The 18,431-nt window shown below is 40.3% G+C and overlaps 2 protein-coding genes across 8 annotated transcripts; one reads left to right on the forward strand and one right to left on the reverse strand.

Annotated features, from left to right (window-relative positions):
• The first annotated feature begins 1,653 nt into the window (after positions 1-1,653).
• On the forward strand, positions 1,654-8,909 carry rab38b (RAB38b, member of RAS oncogene family). 2 transcript variants are annotated; one of them, XM_044223431.1, is made up of 4 exons: positions 1,654-1,804; positions 1,877-2,982; positions 4,723-5,000; positions 6,720-8,909. In XM_044223431.1, exons 2-4 carry the CDS (start codon positions 2,754-2,756, stop codon positions 6,867-6,869), a joined length of 657 nt encoding a protein of 218 aa, XP_044079366.1. In that variant the 5' UTR covers positions 1,654-1,804; positions 1,877-2,753; the 3' UTR covers positions 6,870-8,909. The 2 variants fall into 2 exon arrangements, with proteins under 2 accessions (XP_044079366.1, XP_044079365.1); XM_044223430.1 differs by having other exon boundaries at positions 1,716-2,982.
• A 2,228-nt stretch (positions 8,910-11,137) lies between these two features.
• bach1b (BTB and CNC homology 1, basic leucine zipper transcription factor 1 b) lies at positions 11,138-18,235 on the reverse strand. Of its 6 annotated transcripts, none has more exons than XM_044222957.1 (6): positions 17,756-18,235; positions 17,212-17,267; positions 16,922-17,102; positions 14,625-16,052; positions 13,355-13,561; positions 11,138-13,252 (listed from the first exon to the last, which is right to left on the reverse strand). In XM_044222957.1, exons 3-6 carry the CDS (start codon positions 17,030-17,032, stop codon positions 12,911-12,913), a joined length of 2,088 nt encoding a protein of 695 aa, XP_044078892.1. In that variant the 5' UTR covers positions 17,033-17,102; positions 17,212-17,267; positions 17,756-18,235; the 3' UTR covers positions 11,138-12,910. The 6 variants fall into 6 exon arrangements, with proteins under 6 accessions (XP_044078892.1, XP_044078889.1, XP_044078891.1 ...); XM_044222954.1 differs by having other exon boundaries at positions 16,854-17,102; XM_044222956.1 differs by lacking the exon at positions 17,212-17,267.
• Between the last annotated feature and the right edge of the window lie 196 nt (positions 18,236-18,431).

The following is an 18,431-nucleotide window of genomic DNA, read 5'->3' on the forward strand; positions in this document are numbered from 1 at the left end:
GTCTGTATACACACACGCTTCATGCTGGGAGAGGTTACTGTCCTGGAACTGGAGGCATCTGATGATTTCTCTCACTCCTACAGACCATTTTAGATTCACACAATAAAAACTCATGAGTGCATGGGGGTTGGGTGTGCAGGAACATATGTATAATCACAGCCTTACTCATCTCCGACTTGGCATACATGTATGTGTTGTTAAAGGCAACAGAAAACGACCAGTTCAGCATCATTGCCTCTCTGTCAGAGGCAAGAGGGGAAAACAAAAACGCTAAAACCCCCAGTCACATGTGAAGCTACAAAGAAGCCTCTTTGCATCTGTCTGTCTGTTAAACAATAAGCATTTCTGTCTGAAATTCCAGAGACAAAAATATAAAGACAGGGCCAGGCAAAATGCTATCATTCTTTTCAATCCAATTCCATTTTATTTCTATAGCACTTTAACAAAGCGTTTGCCGCAAAGACACTTTATGGACATACATACAATTTTGAATTGTAAAGAATACCATTGTCCACAGCATAGCTTTCTCTTTATCCCACTCTTACTGGTGTGGCCCTTAATAGTAACTCTCTCACACTCAGCCATTACCACCCTCATATGTACCTATCTCCTGATGCTCAGCATGCTCTACCTTGGAACCACCTTATCTTAAATTCAATTATTAGAATCAGAATTAAGAAAACCATTGTCCACAGCATTTTCCATTCAGCATTGCTTGGGCATGGTAGAACTACTATTTAAAATAGCAAGTACCTAATATATAATGTACTTTGCCAGTTCAACAATTCTAATCATTTCAATTCTGAACATCCGACTGAATCGTCATCTTTCATCTCTCACTGCAAAAAACAGACAACTGAACACTTTATTGTACCCAGTTGAATTTTCATGGATGTGATGCTGACAGTGACATGACTCAGAGCTTCCTGGTGAAGCCCAGGAATTAGACTGGAGTAGGCTATATATCTAGTTTTGTATGTAAGAATATGGACTAGAATACAGAACAATTACAAAATCTCATATATGATCTCAACATATTTTCTGGCCTTACCATCCCATATTTCACTATAGCTATTAGAAGTATTTTAGTTGATCACCAGGCTCTCCAATGTTCTCGATCTGAAATGGAGCTTTTGGGATTACCCACCTACAGAAAAGCACTCTCTTTAACATTATGTTAAAGATGAAACTCTCGCAATACTATACACAGATATAATATACTGTGTATTTATCATTGATTTAAATATTCGTTTTTAGTTATTTATTAGCTAGGGCTGCACAATTAATCAAAATATTATCAAAATCGCAGTATATGGCCAAGTGCAATATCTCCAGATGTAAGAAAACTTGTTTGTTTGGTACAGACCCCAACAAGTGTCACACCATCATGATTTTAATAGTTTCTTCAGTGAAAATGAAAATTGTGATTCAAAACTGATCATTCCCACTAATAGTGAATCATATCACAATCACATTATGTGTCAAAATAATTGCATTAGGATTTTTTTTTACCATATCGTGCAGCCCTATTATAAGCCTACTTCCAACTTTTTCCAACAAAAAAACAGGCCACATTAAATTAAGTAAGAAATCGCTTTACATTTCTATGATAATGCTTCACCTGCTGGCCTGTTGGCTGACTCAGCTCTGCACAGTTAGCTCCTTAGCTGCCTTCCCTCAGCAGACTGCCTATGTGTTAGCCAGCTAGCTAGCTCAGATTGGTTCATGTGATAGCATGATATACGGCAATATTGCGCGACGTGATGCAAATGTGACAAGCATGCGCATTGTTCGGAAGCACATGGTGAGATTTTTATTCACAGGGCATCCCTTTGGTTATACCATTCGTCGTTAATCATTTCTACAACTTCAACAGACTCACCGGAGCCACAGGAGCCCTCACACAACGGCAACAATACCGAGTTTGGATGCTACAGTGACATGACAGGAGGCAAATGGCCGCCCCATCTCTGTGTCCCGCCGAGGCATTCTCTTAACATCCATGGGAGCCATGCCTATCGAAAAGTAATACACGTTTGGATGGGATGGCGGTTTAAGTTAGTCTAGCAGTTATGGAAAACTCGTATTAATGCAGCCACAACAGCATAAATAAAGAGGGCAAATGGGCTGTTGCGGGCAACTTTAGCCGGCATTGTGCACGTCCTTGCTCATATAATATTATCTTACCACAATTACTGTGTGAGTAGTTTTTACATGGACATCATTAACTGACATTACCTACCGCTTTAATTTCATTATGACTGCACTTTTGAACTCTATGTAAACATTTAAGGAGCATTCCCTCAGATAATGGAGGCAACCTGAGAAGTTTACATTTAGCATTTAAAAGGGACACTTTCCTGTTCACCACTGCAGTGTAGTGTATGTTCCTGTCTTTATTTTGGATAACTGAATCAAGGAGGAGACTGTTTTGCAGCACACAAAAGGTTAAAGTATGACAACAGTTACATAATGTGGCAGTAAATTATACTAGAGACTCACAAAGCCCTCTAACAGGAACTACTGTGCAGCGCCTGCCCTTCTGTAAACCGTGCGCACTGCGCGTCTCCCCAGGGTGACGAGGCGAGGTCACAAGTTCCCAAGCACAGCCCCTGAGCAGATCACACACTTCCCCTTAGGGAGGGCGGTTCCTTAACCCAAACCGAAGAGGGAGACACACGTACGGGATCAGGGGGACGAAGCCTCAATCTCATACCGAGTCAAAGTTGCTGAAAGCTGCTGCTTCAGGTGGAATGACCAATCACCCATCACACTCCAACGGTATGCAGAGCCTCCGGAAGGAACACCTGTACAAGGTGCTGGTTATCGGAGACCTGGGGGTCGGGAAGACTTCCATCATCAGGCGCTACGTCCACCAGACCTACTCCACTAACTACCGGGCCACCATCGGAGTGGACTTCGCCCTGAAGGTGTTGAACTGGGACTCTGAGACTGTCCGGCTTCAACTGTGGGACATTGCAGGTGGGGCGGTGAAGAAGTTGAATACGTTTAATGTCTTTTATTTGCGGGGTATATAGTTTTCATTGCTGCTGCCATCTGCTGCTGTCACTACAGCAACTGAAGCTCAAAGCAGTAAATCATCTGCAGGGTCCAATACAGGTCATTGATGGATGTAAAGCATCTCTATTACACACCACTTGAAGCTTAAATTTAGGGTATTTTAGTGTTTAAAAATGTGCAAGAAGTAAGGAACCATTTCATACCCTTATTGAAAAAAGTCAAACAGTTGTTTAGCAAGGCTGTTTGGCATAGTTCCTGAAAAGTTGATGGTTTGATGAGATAAGACTTATCTTCAAACTGACAGACTGTTGTAAAATGATGAAGCATTCATAGCTCAAAGATGCACTATCACTGTGGAGAGCATATCTGACACAAACGCATTCTCTCTCTCTCTCTCTCTCTCTCTCTCTCTCTCTCACACACACACACACACACACACACACACACACACACACACACAAACACTAATTGTTGCTTAGGGAAGACCAGCATGCTGACATTCATTCAAGGTATGGTGCTGCATCATGTGGTCATGCCCATGTGAGGGAGATTTTTAAAGGCCAGTCACAGGAGTGTCATTGTAGCCTAAATACAAAACATAACATTGCTCAGTCACTCACACACACACACACACACACATGCAGGCACATGCTTTAAGTGGTTAATTTGTATCCATCAAATGCAATCTGCTTTAGTCTTGTCTACCTGCTTGAAATTCATCCTAGGGAGGAGTAGGGACAGACAAAGTAGGGACTGAGAAATTCTGCTTTATCATTTATGGAGTGGTACATTTTACATGTTGTACTTTGAAGTCATGTAAAGCTTTAAATTGCACCATCAGTTTATTGAATGACAGTGTGTCAGGTGACATGTGTGACGTGTGTGTCTGTCTGAGACTGCTGTCACACCACTGCAGATGAGGATTCCTTGTGAGTGATGAGAATTGTTCATACACTCTCCTGCACGCAAGGAGGAAGTTCTCAATCCTTGTCCTGTCAGATTTTCCATTTCCTCTTACTGATGAGGCAAATAGCAGCATTTTGTCCTTGTCAAAGTATTTCTAGCAAAAGCCAAAAGTGGACTTTCGTGCATTAATATTTATCAACCATGTAAACTTTTCTGCTGAGAGGACATGGCATGTAAAACAAGCAGGATGCACACACCCACACGCTCAGTTTTGGACCAACAAGTACTCACATTAGACAGCAGAACACGCCCCCCTGGGGAATGTCATGTTGACAGCTGTTCCAACCTCAAGCACCTAATTTCCATTTCTTGCACAATGCACATGGATGAACACACACATACAGTATATGCATACCTGCACATTTCACACGGTTACATTCTCACAGATATATTGTATAAATACCATTATAGTCTATGTCAAAGTTTATTTTCAATACAGGTCTGGCAAAATACGGGTTTAATTTAAGTAGGCCTATTATCAGCAGGAACAAGCAGTTGCATTGACCATCTGGTTAAGTGCAACGTGACAGTAAGACCACAGGAATGTGCTGTTTCATGGGAATGCAGGCACTGCTAACTGCAGTCTTAATGCCAGTTGCATGAGTTGTTTTGCTGCAACAAATGCAGGAAAACAATGAGAATCTCTCATCAAACTGATGGCTGGGAACCACAATGTTGCCACACTAATGAATGAAGCTCCCTGTGTGTTTGTGTGTGTGTATTTGTTCATCACAGGTCAGGAACGTTTTGGAAACATGACACGAGTGTACTACCGTGAAGCAATGGGAGCCTTCATAGTGTTCGATGTGACGCGGCACACGACCTTTGAGGCCGTCATCAAGTGGAAAGAGGACCTGGACTCCAAACTAATACTGGCTGATGGACAGAGAATTGCCACTGTGCTGCTGGCTAACAAGTGTGACCAGGGCAGGGAGTTGACCAACAACGGCATCAAAATGGACCAGTTCTGCAAGGACCATGGCTTTGTCGGGTGGTTTGAGACCTCTGCTAAGGTGAGACTAGAGTATGGTTAAGGTAGTCTTGTGTGCCAGTCATCTGCAATGTGTGAAATTAAATTTAGTTAAAGGAATAGTTTGCCATTTTAGGAAATATATATATATATATATATGTATATGTGTATATATATATGTATATGTGTATATATATATGTATATGTGTATATATATATATGTATATGTGTATATATATATATATGTATGTGTGTATATATATGTATATGTATATATATATATATATGTATATGTATATATTTCCCAAAATGGACCAGTCTGTCATACCTTCAGACAGAGCCATGCTAGCTGTGCCCCCCTGTTTTCAGTCATTATGCTAAGTAAGCTAATTGGCTGCCTGCTGTAGCTTCATATTTAACAGACAGAAATGAGAGTGATATCCATCTTCTCATATAACTCTCAGCAACAATGCGGATGAGCTTATTTCCCAAAATGTTGAAGTATTGCTTTATTCATCAACATGACAATGAATGGGCCAGATTATAGGCCTTTGCAGTGAGTGCAATCATCTCCCACTCAGGTCACTTCAGTCTGTGAAAACATCCCCTCAGAGCTAATTGGAATTTCATATCCTCATGGAAAGTGGCTCTGTGAGATAAAAGCAGGGTCAAAACAAATTATTGAAGTGAAAAGTTAAAAGTATTAGAAGATTGTTAACTGTTTTTTTTTTCTGCCTGGTGTTCAAACCTTTCAAATCTTTCAGGGAGTTCTGTTTCCAATCAAAGAACAGTTATTTAATCAGTTATTTCCTTGAGTAGATTCAAATTTGATCACATCACATATATATTTTGTATCTGCTTAATCTGACATGTCATTGAGGTTTTATCAAACTTTTATTGGTTGAAATTCAAGATGTCACGTTTTCTCATGGCAGTAGAATTACATGGAAAAAGAAAATTCTTGCTATGATATATACTGTATAGTATTCTCAGAAATACTGGGATCTTCACTAGAATTAAAAAAAAATAATTATGTGGGTTTGGACAATTATTTTCTGTACAGTATGAGTTTGTAAGGATTGACCTCCCAAATAATAATAAATAAAATAATCCAAAAAGTCTGCAGTACTTACACATAGCTATAAATTCTACAAATGTTGTCTTTATTCACACTAATGTGTTGCAGCAGCGTAAGTGCTCTGCCATTCTTGTGGCATCAAGACTCAACATTCTGAAAGGTCAAAGGTTATAAGATGCAGGTTCAGCCAGAGGCGTCAGAGGTAGGCTATGCTAACAGACATAACCATCCTCTTTCGGTAGCAGCTAGAAAAAAATGTTTACAGCATTCATATGAAGTAGTTTCAAACACTTTAAGGTGCAACACATGGTGTTGTTCACATGAAGGTGATGGCATGCTAGTTACCCACATTTTGAACACGCTGTAGATCAACCACTGTTAATGCAAAGGATGTGTACTGGCGGCAAGGTAAATGAAGCTGGGACATTATGTGCTTTACAGGTTTAGCTGAGATGATTGTTTTAGTAACCATCCCAAACAGAATCCATTAAAATGAGTTTATCCAAAGGTCCATGCATCATATGTTTACTTTGCTTACTTGAAACATTTTTTTCTTGGGGTCATAGATGTTTTTTATTCTTTTGTCATTGTAAACAACAGTTAAAAAAACAAAAGTTAAAAAAAACAACAACAAAAAACAAATTATAGAGCCCTACCTAACTGCAGTTTATCTCTCTCCTTTAGGACAATCTCAACATTGCTGACGCTGCAAACTTCCTGGTCAAGCACATCATGGCCACAGAGAACGACATCCTGAAATCTGTGGTACCAGACACCATCTCACCTCAGCTCGACTCCAACAGGCAGATGAGCTGCTCTGGCTGCTTCAAATAACGAAAGGAGGCGAGACAGAACAAAATGGAGACACAGACCAGAGTTGAAGATTTTAGTTTGCTGCATGTATATGGTTTGTTTGTGTTCTCAGTGCCCAGTTACGAGTGAACCAGAGCTTGCAAACTAAAATAACATGGACTCAGAAGTTGCACATTTATTTTAACAGAGTTTTGGTAGCTTGTCATACTGTGAGTTTAAAGTTCTTGGCAGACAAACAAGTATAACACTCTTGTCTATGCTCTTTGGCATGATTATTTAAAGTATCAAACTGCCAACCTTGCCTTTTGGGGCTGCTCTTTCTAGCGAGTCAAGATTACATTCTCCTCTAACAACAGTTCACCTGGAAAAGGACCAGCAACTGGCGCTCACCTGCCTGACCAAACTGAACAAAAGGTGTAAACTGCTCCCAGCATGCTTGATGCAACGCACCCGAAGTTCTGCAGTAATGAAAACAGAAGTGTTGTTCAACTTACATCTGTTCTTCACCATTTCAAGCAAGTATGATTGTGTTGTTGTTCTGAAAAAAACAGGGTGGGAGACATGCCAGCTTCCTTCACAGTTAGTCTGCAAGAGCCAAAGAAAGCAGTATAGACCACTTTCAGTGGATTCCAGATTTTCTATTCTGTAATTATGTGAATTTTGCACATGCATTGTTTTTTTAAAATTATGATATTAATTTATTTACTGTATGTTTTTATGAATATAATTAATGCTGGTTAATATAATATGTTATTTTGCTTCTTCTTCCTTCCTCTTCTTTCCTACAACTGACTATTGTGTAACCCTTATTTAATCAGGCAGTTGAAGTAACAACACAGTCATACTTACAGCAACAGCTGCAAAGAAAGGGAGAGTTAAACACTTAGACAAACATCTCGGAGCTTGCCTAGTGTAACTAGTCTTTTATGGCCAGTAGGCAGTTCCATGTGAGCAGTTCAGGTTTACTGCAAGTGATCAAAGGCTTGTCAGACATGTTTGCTTGTTAATGGAAGAAAGTGGTTGTCCTTCTGTCTTTGCTGTCATAACTACTATTTGGCTGCAACATCTGATCAAAGTGGTCTCTGCGGGGTTTTTTGTTTTGTTTTGTTTTTCGGAATTGGTTCATTTGTGTATGTGTGTTATTTTTCTTCATCAGAAGGAAAACTGTGCTGATTGTCTGGATGTAAACTGGACATTCTCATGAGTTCACTTGCCAAAGCCGAACCCTCTGTATCCATGGTAACTGGATCAAGTCTTTTTTTATGGGTGTCCTCTAACGTCTGTGTGAAGCTATTTCTCGCTGTGCTCACAACCATACAGACACAAATGCACACACACACCCATACATACACACATATACACACAGATTTTTCCACCCTCCATGTCCTCGTTCCTTTTTTTACCTCATCTTTTCTGCTCTCCCACGTCACTCCATCCTCTGTTATTGTTTCTTATCCTGACAAACTCTGTCCTCTCTCAATGCGGCTGCTTCCAGTGCTTTCTTTTGTATGTCCCCTGCCCCTCTTTTCTCTACTTCCTCACATATATATGTATGTGTGTATATATATATATATATATATATATATATATATATACTCTGTTGCCATTTGCACAAATTATAGTCAGTGTATAAAGACATATGTTACATTGTTTCCTCCAGCTGCTGTTCATCAGCAGTGTTTGCACAGTGTTTATAAGCCTGATCAGATTTGTACATTTAGGCCTTATAGACTTAAACAGTTTTCCACAGGGTTACAATCTTAGTGTTAGTTTGGCTCATCATGAGGGTGTGTGACATTACGCATCATGTGACATCAGCATGGTGTCACACTGTAGATGTTTTAACTGATTTGGACTCGAGAAAGATCTGCATGCTCACACACTCACTCACACACAGACAGGCACACACGCCTGTAATACTTTACTTTGTGGCAAATGATTTAATGTTTCGTCCCCACAAGTAAAATGCACGTCTTCAGCTGATTACACCAATTGTGGATTGTTCTTGTTAATTATTTATTGTAAAGTAGTAAAAAATAATTAAAATTAACAAATATTTCACACGTCCCTGTTTTTGTAACTCATTAACATAATGTGACACCGAAGTACACTCATTTAACCTTAACCTGGAACAAACTAGTTTACATGATCACTGTAGTGAAACAGCTTCCACGTGTTATTAGTTTCTACTGAGAAATATATGTATGTGTGTGTGTGTGTCCTCAGGCTGATCCAGGACTCTCAGGTTCTCATTAGGAAACCACATGACTGTGTGGATTATTCTCTGCCTGAGGGATTAGATTTGGTCGTCTGCTCTTGGCTCACGTTAAGACACCACCACCAACAACCTGTGAAATTATCCAAAAATGCTATATAACCTCTTTTGAAGAATTTTGTCATCTGAAATTCATCAAGCAATATCTAAAAGACATAAATAAGTCTGATATTAATTAAGCACATGTTTTAAGAAACAAGTTCACTCCTCACTGTATTTTTTTTATGTTGATGAAGTTGTGAGAGTGGGTGTCATTGTATTAGAATTTTAATTACATTGGAAAAGATGTAATTAAAAATAAAACAATAAAATTAAACTTTAATTTCATTTTGGAAGAAAATTCTCCCAAGTTTTGGTCTGTTAACTCTTCCTATGTCAACAGCTGGCACAGATCTAACTATTCATTACTGGGATTGTGAGCCCAGCATATTGTGCTCGCTGTAGTTTTCAGGCTCTGCCAGAGAACCACCTACAGAAAACACCCACATATTCTCTGAGCGGGAGAGACGGGGAGAAGCAGGTAGTAAGAGAAGAAAATGAGATGGGAGAAAAGCAATGCTTAAATCTTGCACCAACAAAAGGTTACAGACAGCTCATCAAGAGTGCATGCAGGTAAACAGAAGCAGACACATCACACGGGTCACGTTCAACTGCCTTTGAAATATTTTCCAGACAAAATTCACACAGATTATAACTGATAACTCTCTGTTAGATCAGAACACATTCAGCCAGTTTAATCACATGCAGACCAACAGAGTCTTTTGGAAAGTTACATAATTCAGCTACAAGAACTCAAGATTATAGAAGAGACTTTATCTGATTAGATCAAGTGTCTTTTGCCTTGCTCTCGACATCAGTAACTGCTCATGTGGTGCCATCTGTTGTCAGATTAGTAACACCGCAGGCATTTTATTCACTTTAACTGTAACTGAAAATTCATAGATTAAGTTATGGATGCTGATTGATTAGAAACAACCCACCCTTTTCATTGGTATTCATTGGAGCTGGACTCTCTGGCGGTGGTGTCAGAGAAGAGGATGGGGGCCAAACTACATGCCATCTTGGACAGTGTCTCCCACCCACTCCATGACGTGCTGGTCAAACAAAGGAGTACCTTCAGCGGAAGACTCATCCCCAAAAATGCACCACAGAGCGCCACAGGAAGTCATTCCTGCCTGTGGCCATCAAACTCTTTAACTCCTCCCTCTAAGTGTCAGAAGTCAATACTTCTATTACTGCTGTGCAATATCCACCGTCTCATAATTATCTAATAAGCTACACTTAACTTGACAGTACTCATTATTGCACTATTACTTATTACTAGTGAAGTTTAGCCACTTGAGAATGACTGGATTTGAAACTTAATAACAGCATGTGAACACCAACCCATGCTTTTCCAAGAAAATGACCTCCTCTATTAAGGTGACTTTCTCACCTTTAAGCCCTGGGACCTCAGCCACTCTCAGTTCCCACTCCCTAGTGCCAAAATCTATTAGGCCACGTTGATCTTCCTTTAATTCTCTCTTTTATGACAAGGGCATGAATAGCAAGTAAGAATGCCCAACATTACTGTGATTTACAGATCTTAGTATAGTTTTGTAATCATCCAGGGAGTATTACGCCATGTTTGCTCACATAAAAGAAAAATGAGAGATGAAATAAGTTTCTGCTATTTAAAATAGCCTGCAGAGAGAGAGAGGGAGAGACGACGAGTGAAGAAAGAGAAACTCAGAAAGTAAATTAAAAGTAACAGAGAGGAGACTAAGCGGGAGAGAGTGACTGAGATTCAGGAAGGAGAAACATGAAAGACTAAGTGCATCATTAAATCATTAACATATCTGTCCAGGCTGAAAGATGAGTCCTCTGAAGACCTCATGAGCTTGGCTATTCCTCACTCACACTGAACACTGACAGATTTTACATCTCATTAACCTTACTGATGGTTTTTCAATAGCGATGCATTGCACTAACAATCATCTTTATAAGTGGAGGATGATAAACAAACATTTGTTCATTTGTGTTTGGAGCAATGTTTTAATGTTCATTGGTTCTGTTTCATTTTTGCTTAAAAAATGCGGCAATCCATCCGGATATTGTCATAGAAAGATACATTTGGCCAGTAAAAATAAAGGAACACAGTAGAAGTGCAATTTGTGCAGCATACATTGGAGTACACGTCTATACAGCTCTAAGTCTACTGACTGTACATGCACTGCCACTAGAGGGCAATAAGCACCAGCGTTATCATGCATTACTGAATGTGCAGTCTGAAGTTGGCTTGGTGGGAGGAAAAAAACATTCTTATGTGATTAACCATCACTAGATGTCTTCACACCCTCAAACCTCAAAAATACGATGTGGTCAGCATTTCTTCATAAAATGTATACCTGATTTCTGTATTTACAGTATTATTCATTTCATGTTTTATACAAATAATTTTAAGAACAGCTGCATTGTAATGATTATCATGAGTGAACATAAATCTATAAATATATGCACATATATTACAGTGAAACTTGATCATGAGGAACCGGCTTATATAACTATAAGCCAGGCAAAAATAGGTGAAAGGTTACAGGTGAAAGTCAACAGAAAAGCTACAGAAAATGGAGTAATGAATGGGATGCACAAAACAAATAGAAATAATTGTGCTGTTAATTGTACAAGAGACACAAAATATAAACATAAATCTGCTCGTACTGCATTTCATCAATGAGATATTGCCACATTGTTCACCTTACCCTTGACAGTAATTTAGTTAAGGGCGTTGAAGATAATCAGGTTGTGGGTGAAACACAATCTTTCCATCGAATAACAATAGAAGAGTCCCACACCAACCATAATACAGACTGCCACGTGATGAGAGTGAGGCAGCTTTTCTCCTAAAAGTGTATTTTGTTCATGCATAAAGGCTTTGCCAAGGTACAGTTTCTCTAGACAGCACTTTAAACATATTTAGGCAAGTTTGTGAGGTCTGTTTTAGTGGGTCAAAGCAAAGCTCTGAAACGTGTGTGCAACCTAGAGGAGCTGTGTCATTGTGGTCAGGCGACCACAATTACAGACTGAAATATGACATACGACCAGAAGGTAAACGTGGCACACTATGTCTATTGAGTTGTCTGGTTTTGGTGCAAAATGCTGTTTTGTGGTGCACTCTACTTAGAGAGGGCAAAACCAACACTGTCTGCAAGAGGTATTGTCAGCTGTATTTTCCTATTAACACCTGAGAACGTTATTGTATCAAACTGTATCAAAATGTTTTTTTAAACAATTACATATGTACAGTATATAAGGATGAGAGTGTCATCCTGAGGTAATCAAGCAGTAAAGCACATTACAAATATAGAGACCATTGTTCCCTTTGATTTATGATTAAAGTTGTGATTGTCTCGGTGCTAACATTTTAACATTCTCAACATTTATTTGTAAGCAGGTACCTTTAACCAGAAAACAAACTGTAATAAGCTAGTTGCAAAGCTGGACACATATCGCTACAGAAGGTCGTCAAAGACTTATAATTGATGTAAAAGTAAAATGAATGGTTTTGGACACCTGTATTCCTGACCTTTCAATGTAAGTCATAAGTTTTAAAATGGAAAAGGTAGCAGGAGTTAATTAAAACTTTTGCTGATTATGTCCTTCTCATTATAAATGTGCTGTCATATTATGATGAGATCATAAATATGCCACTGCTTTATTTTGCAGCCTGTTCTCAGACCGCAGTCCGTCAGGCTCCATGATCCTATGAGTTTCATGCAAAGTTGCAGTGTGTGTGCCGGGTGTGCATTTAAAGCGAATGTTGACCATCTCCTGTGACTGTATCCCTCCTGGAGCTGGACGAAGCCTCCTCAGCCGCCATGTACTTATCAAGGCCCGCAGAACAGGCTGACAGTGATGCCTGAAGCTGGAGTGGCAACCCAGGCTGTGAAAGGAGTGCATCTATGTAAGGAAAGAAAGAGGACAGCGGGCAGTCTGGGGAGGTGTATTTGGCTAACACCTGGAGCTGCTCTGGCTGCAGGTTGGCTTCATTGCAGACCCTCTGGCATAAGGCAGAGACATTCTGACATGTTTTCAACTTCAGCTGGTTCAGCTGGCTCTTCTCCATGATCAGTTTCTCACGCTCTGTCTTCTGCGACATACACATGCAGAACACACAATCTGATTAACATGTCTGTTAACAAGAAGTGGCCTAATAAAAATGCACTGATTTAAAGAAAACACATGTTTTTACCAGCTTGTTGATTTCACACTGCAGATTATAGATGCAGTCTAGTTTCCTCTTGCGGCAACGCTGAGCTGCGAGGCGGTTTTTGCTGCGCCGTCTCATATCATGGACTAATTCCAGCTGTTCATGTGTAAAGACCTGTTGCTTCAGCAGTTGTTGGAAGTCATTTCTGCTCAGATCCACAATCCAGTCTACAGAGAATGGCAACTGCACCTGAGGACACCCAGACAGGAAATTAAGGTTTCACAAGAGAGCACAGCAAGAGAGTCTACATCAATGAAGGAGCACCCTTTATCACAGATGCTTCATATATATATATATATATATATATATATATATATATATATATATATATATATATGTATATATACATATATACATATATATGTGTATAGCAAATGTAGTACACATATCTGCTCTAAAGCAGCGGGCTTGTACAGACAGGTTTTATTTGCTTGTCTGAACATCATAAGAAATACTCATAACAACAAAAGGTCATTTTCTACGTGTATTTCTTGAGTCTGAAGAAAATTAAACTAATTTAGGACATCATTCAATAAATTGGAATAGAATTAAATTTCAAAAAATTTAATGATCAAAAATCAGTTGCTGTGTATGGACAAAAAGAAGTAGAAGTTAGGCAAAAGTCAAAATGGATATGGAGTTCAGATAGCAAGTTATATTTTTACCAAGCTGTTAATTATTAACTGCTGTTAGAGTTAACTTTTAAAAGCAGAGGTCGGATACTGGGTTATTGCTGCTGCTAATGTGTGACGGGAAATGTACACTCACCAGTTTATTGGAGCAGTATACTATATGTTGTAGTGTTTTATCTAGGGTAAATAAAAGCACGGTTTCTCCTCTGAAGTGATCTTAGCTTTGTCTGCACACTGTTCACACTTTGAGTCAAATCCAAACAGTCAGTCTGGTGCAGTTGCATGAGAGGTTCCTCAAACCTGTTGTTTGTGTCGCATGTTGTCATTGGTGACTCAACAGGCTGAGCTGTCAATTTCAGCTGAATTGGACTCTGAACTAACTAGCAAGACACACACACACACACACCATCTCTATTCTACTAGTACCTGTATCTGACTCTCTTATCTAAAACAAACATAGTGAAGTAATCTACAGGAACTGCGAGCTTGCTGACGCTTATTGACCCAGGTTAATTTCAGCACATAAACTTCACAGTTAGGTGGCAGCAGGACAGATACATAGAAGAACAGAGCACAGCTGCAGTGCCTTAGCAGGCTTGATTCATAGTTTAACTTCTCACCTGTCTGGCCCTCTCTCTTGTGTAGGTATCACTGTCTCCTTCTGTTTCTGTCTCTGAGTCTCCATCCTCCCCTGAGTTGAGGGATGACACCCCTGACTGAAACACCCCCTCGCATTCAGACAGCTCTGCTCCCTTCCATAAACATTTGCTTTGGTCCAGATCTTGGAAAAAGGGACAGCTGTTGCTTGCTGAGCTGAGGTTGATTTGAAGCTTCAGACACTCTAAAGATGTGCTCTGTGCCCGTCCGCTCCCTGTATCAGAGGAACTTCCTGCATCAGGGTCCTGGAAGTTCAGCTGAGACGAGCTCGCGTTGGACACCTCCCTCTCCACGGTGTTACACAGGGCTGCTCTCTCCAAGCTGCCTGTTTGTCCTCCTTTTCCTCTTTCTTGCCAGCCAGAATCTATCTCATCATCTGCCCTTTTCCGCTCAGCTTCTACCTGTTCCTCTGCCTTTTGATGAAGGGATACTGGCGCTAGTACACCAGAGTCCCTTGTGTTCTTGTCCTCTGTAATGTCCATGACAAACCTCTCATGCCCCAGGGACCCAGTGATTGCAGGGCCCTCACCAAAGGTCTTCAGGGGGCAATGGTGCAACATTAACTCTGATGACCTCTCACCCAGCACTGTGCTTGGTCCTGAGGGGACTGCCTTGACATTGGATCTGTCTGAAAAGCTGATGTCTTCCTCCGTATCCATATCTCTTTCCTTCTCACTCCATTTCCCCTGCCTTTTATTTCTGTCTCTTTTAACCATATCAAACTCCGCTCGGCCCATGCCAGCCTCTGTTTTCGTGTCATGTATTTCAGTTTTCCATGGGTCGTCAGCTCCTCCTTTGCTCTGTCTGGAGGGATTTGAGGTTGAATTTTCAGGGAATTCAACCTCAGTTTCATTCTTACTGTTCGCACTGCTGGAGGGGGGCGAGCAGGCAAGGTCTGGATTGTTCAGACGTTTTTCTGTGACACAAGTTTTCTTCCCACAAGCCAGCTGCCTGCGATACTTTGGACACAGCATAAAATAGTCATTTGTCCCTTCAGCTACAGGTGTAAGAGTGCCTGCACTGTTCTGACTTCCCATTTTGTTGTTCACTGATTTGTTACAGAGCCAAGCCACTTCCTGTTGAGATGGTGAGTCAGCAACTGGTTTTACTTCTTTCTCATCCAACAATACATAGTCAGAGTTTACGCCATGGTCTTCCTTCGATAATCGCCTCTTACATTTCTTCTTACAGCAGGTTTTTCTCAGAAAAGGGGCAGAGCCCTTGCTGCTGGAGAAGAACTTGGGGAGGAGGAAATCAAAGCATGCCTCGTCTAGGTCTCTGAAACCAAGAATGGAAGCTGAGTTGCGTATTTCTAAGACATCGTCTTTCCCGAAGAGAAGTTTGGAAGTGTAGGCAAACTTCAGCAAGGGTTCAAAGCCAGCAACTGTCACCTGTGAAAGAGGACAAATGTGATAAGTGAGCACTTTCTATCCTCTAGTTCATTCTCAAGGATAGCAAAAGGTAATTATATAATATTTTCTGTCAGATAATCATGCATAAAATACTGTAGGCCCAGATGTGAAAATAAAGCAACTCTGACTACAAATGTTAAAACAAAGCCCAGGATTTTACTGGCTCAGCAGCCAATACGTGTGACCAAAAAAATCTACCTTCTGTGGCTTTTGCAGTTTCTTAAGTTGTTGAAATCTTGTTAATGCAAATGAACAAGCCTTATTAAACTAAACCAACATGAAAATTCAAAATGCTGATATGCTTCCCCCTATAGACCAAACTGGTTGGACACTTCTTGGCACTTATTTGTTTTATTTCTTTAACTTCAGGACTATTCCTAAAGCCCCACTGGAGTCCCCTTTTGGGATTATATTCTGTTCTACTTGGATGTTTCTACTGGTAGCAGACTGGAAACCATGAAGACCCACAAACATTTTAATGTTGATAAGCACAGTACCACAGAGTGGTACAGTACATTTAGGGTTATTCTACACTGTCCTTCAAAGGCAAACTGCAGTTACACGTTGTGTGTTTTCAAGGTGACAGTTCATGACAAGATTTTAGACTAAATAGCATAAAAAATACACAATTAGATAAATCTCATACAGTTAGACTACAGTATGTACCATCAACCTTTCAGTCATTTTTCTCTCTTCAAGTTTACACTGGGTTGTTGTGAGGCGGCAGGGCTTGTGTGTATCTACTTTCTATCTGTACAGCATCATGAGGTGACATCTCACCTCTTGTGGCAGAGTGAGGACCGCTCCGTGCTGTGTGAGGGTGGAGATCCTGTGTGTGAAGTACTCACTACAGGAAGCGAGGACTGAGCGGTGGGCTCTGAAACCCTGACCTTCCACCACCACTGTAACATCACACAACATTTCCCGGCGACGCTGCTCGTCCAGGCAGCGCAGCACATGGGAGGAATGCACTGTAGACTCAAATGTAAACACAGACGACCGGGGGGCAGACATAGCCATCAGGGACCCCTGCATGTTAACACAAACACACACAAACTCCTATAGTTCACCATTTCCCCTTCTATCAAAATACATACTTAAAAAGTCATACATTAAAACAACAACAAAAAATGCCTACCTTACAAAGCTGACTTTATATATCCAGGGTTCTTACACTGTTAAAGAAAGTCCCAACTGTTGAGCACACATGGTTATTTCTAAATGGAATGCTGTCCAACCAGGCTACGTTTCCCAGAAAGCCTTATCTCAACTCGGCTACAAACTAAAAACTGAGCTTGACTCAGTCATACGGCCTGTTTGTGAGTATGTGAGAGGGAGGGAGAGATAGAGAGAGTGTGTGTGTGTGTATGTGTGTGTCACAATAGCTCTGGGTGTAACAGAACAAGCGCTGATTCATGCACTCCTGCTGATATAGGATGAGCAAGCACATTTTCCCGTCCATACCATTTCCACCCTTGGATCCGTCTGGTAAACTAACAGGCTTTTCCCAGAATGTCCCTTTATATATATAGCCCCAAACACAATGCAGATATTAAGCTGAAGGTTGGGAATATAAACCCAGTGTTTAAACAGGATATTGTCTGTGTCTTTAGGTTTAGATTTGTCTGAACTTACTCGACAAATTGCAGTTACAATGCATTTTGAGAACAAATGAAACTGACCTGTCACAAGAAGAGGGAGGCTGTTATGTTAATCTAAGGCTTAATATTTCTCAGTAGGTCCTGGTTGTCTCATATCTTGTTGTTTTTCCAGGTAGCAGCAAATCTTCCTGTCAGCTCAGTTCAAGTCTTCTTTGTTGTGTTTGTTTGTGTGTGTGTGTGTGTCTGTGTCAGAGAGAGACAGATAACGCGCGCGCAAGAGAGAGATAGAGAGAGAGAGGGAGAGAGAGAGAGAGAGAGCATGCCTTGCTGGCAGAGGTACAATAAGTTAACAGCTGTAAAAAAGTACCAACACAACAGTTGTCCTCATGAATTTTGTCCTCATATGAATTTTAAATTTTAGAGGTGAGGTATCAGCAACTGTTAATGGCCATGTAAATATTGATCAAATATCTGTGATAGGATGATTATAGAGGCACATTAATACTGCCAGAAAAATAATGTAATGATAAACTTTACAAGTGAGTTTGGTATAAAGAAAAAGCACACCTTCAACGCTGGGCTACAAGGCAGTAAAGCACCAAGAAGTGGAATAATCATCACTACAAAGAACTGTTGCCAATGTCACATGGTTTGAAGGAGGAAGAGGGAACCCTGCCTGAGTCGAACTGGCCAATCAGGTGACTGTTTCATAATTCCAGAATGAGCTAAATAAATTTTAAAAAAATCTAGTTCCTTT

Source organism: Siniperca chuatsi, linkage group LG14, assembly GCF_020085105.1.
Source record: "Siniperca chuatsi isolate FFG_IHB_CAS linkage group LG14, ASM2008510v1, whole genome shotgun sequence".
Taxonomy (NCBI): Eukaryota; Metazoa; Chordata; class Actinopteri; order Centrarchiformes; family Sinipercidae; genus Siniperca; species Siniperca chuatsi.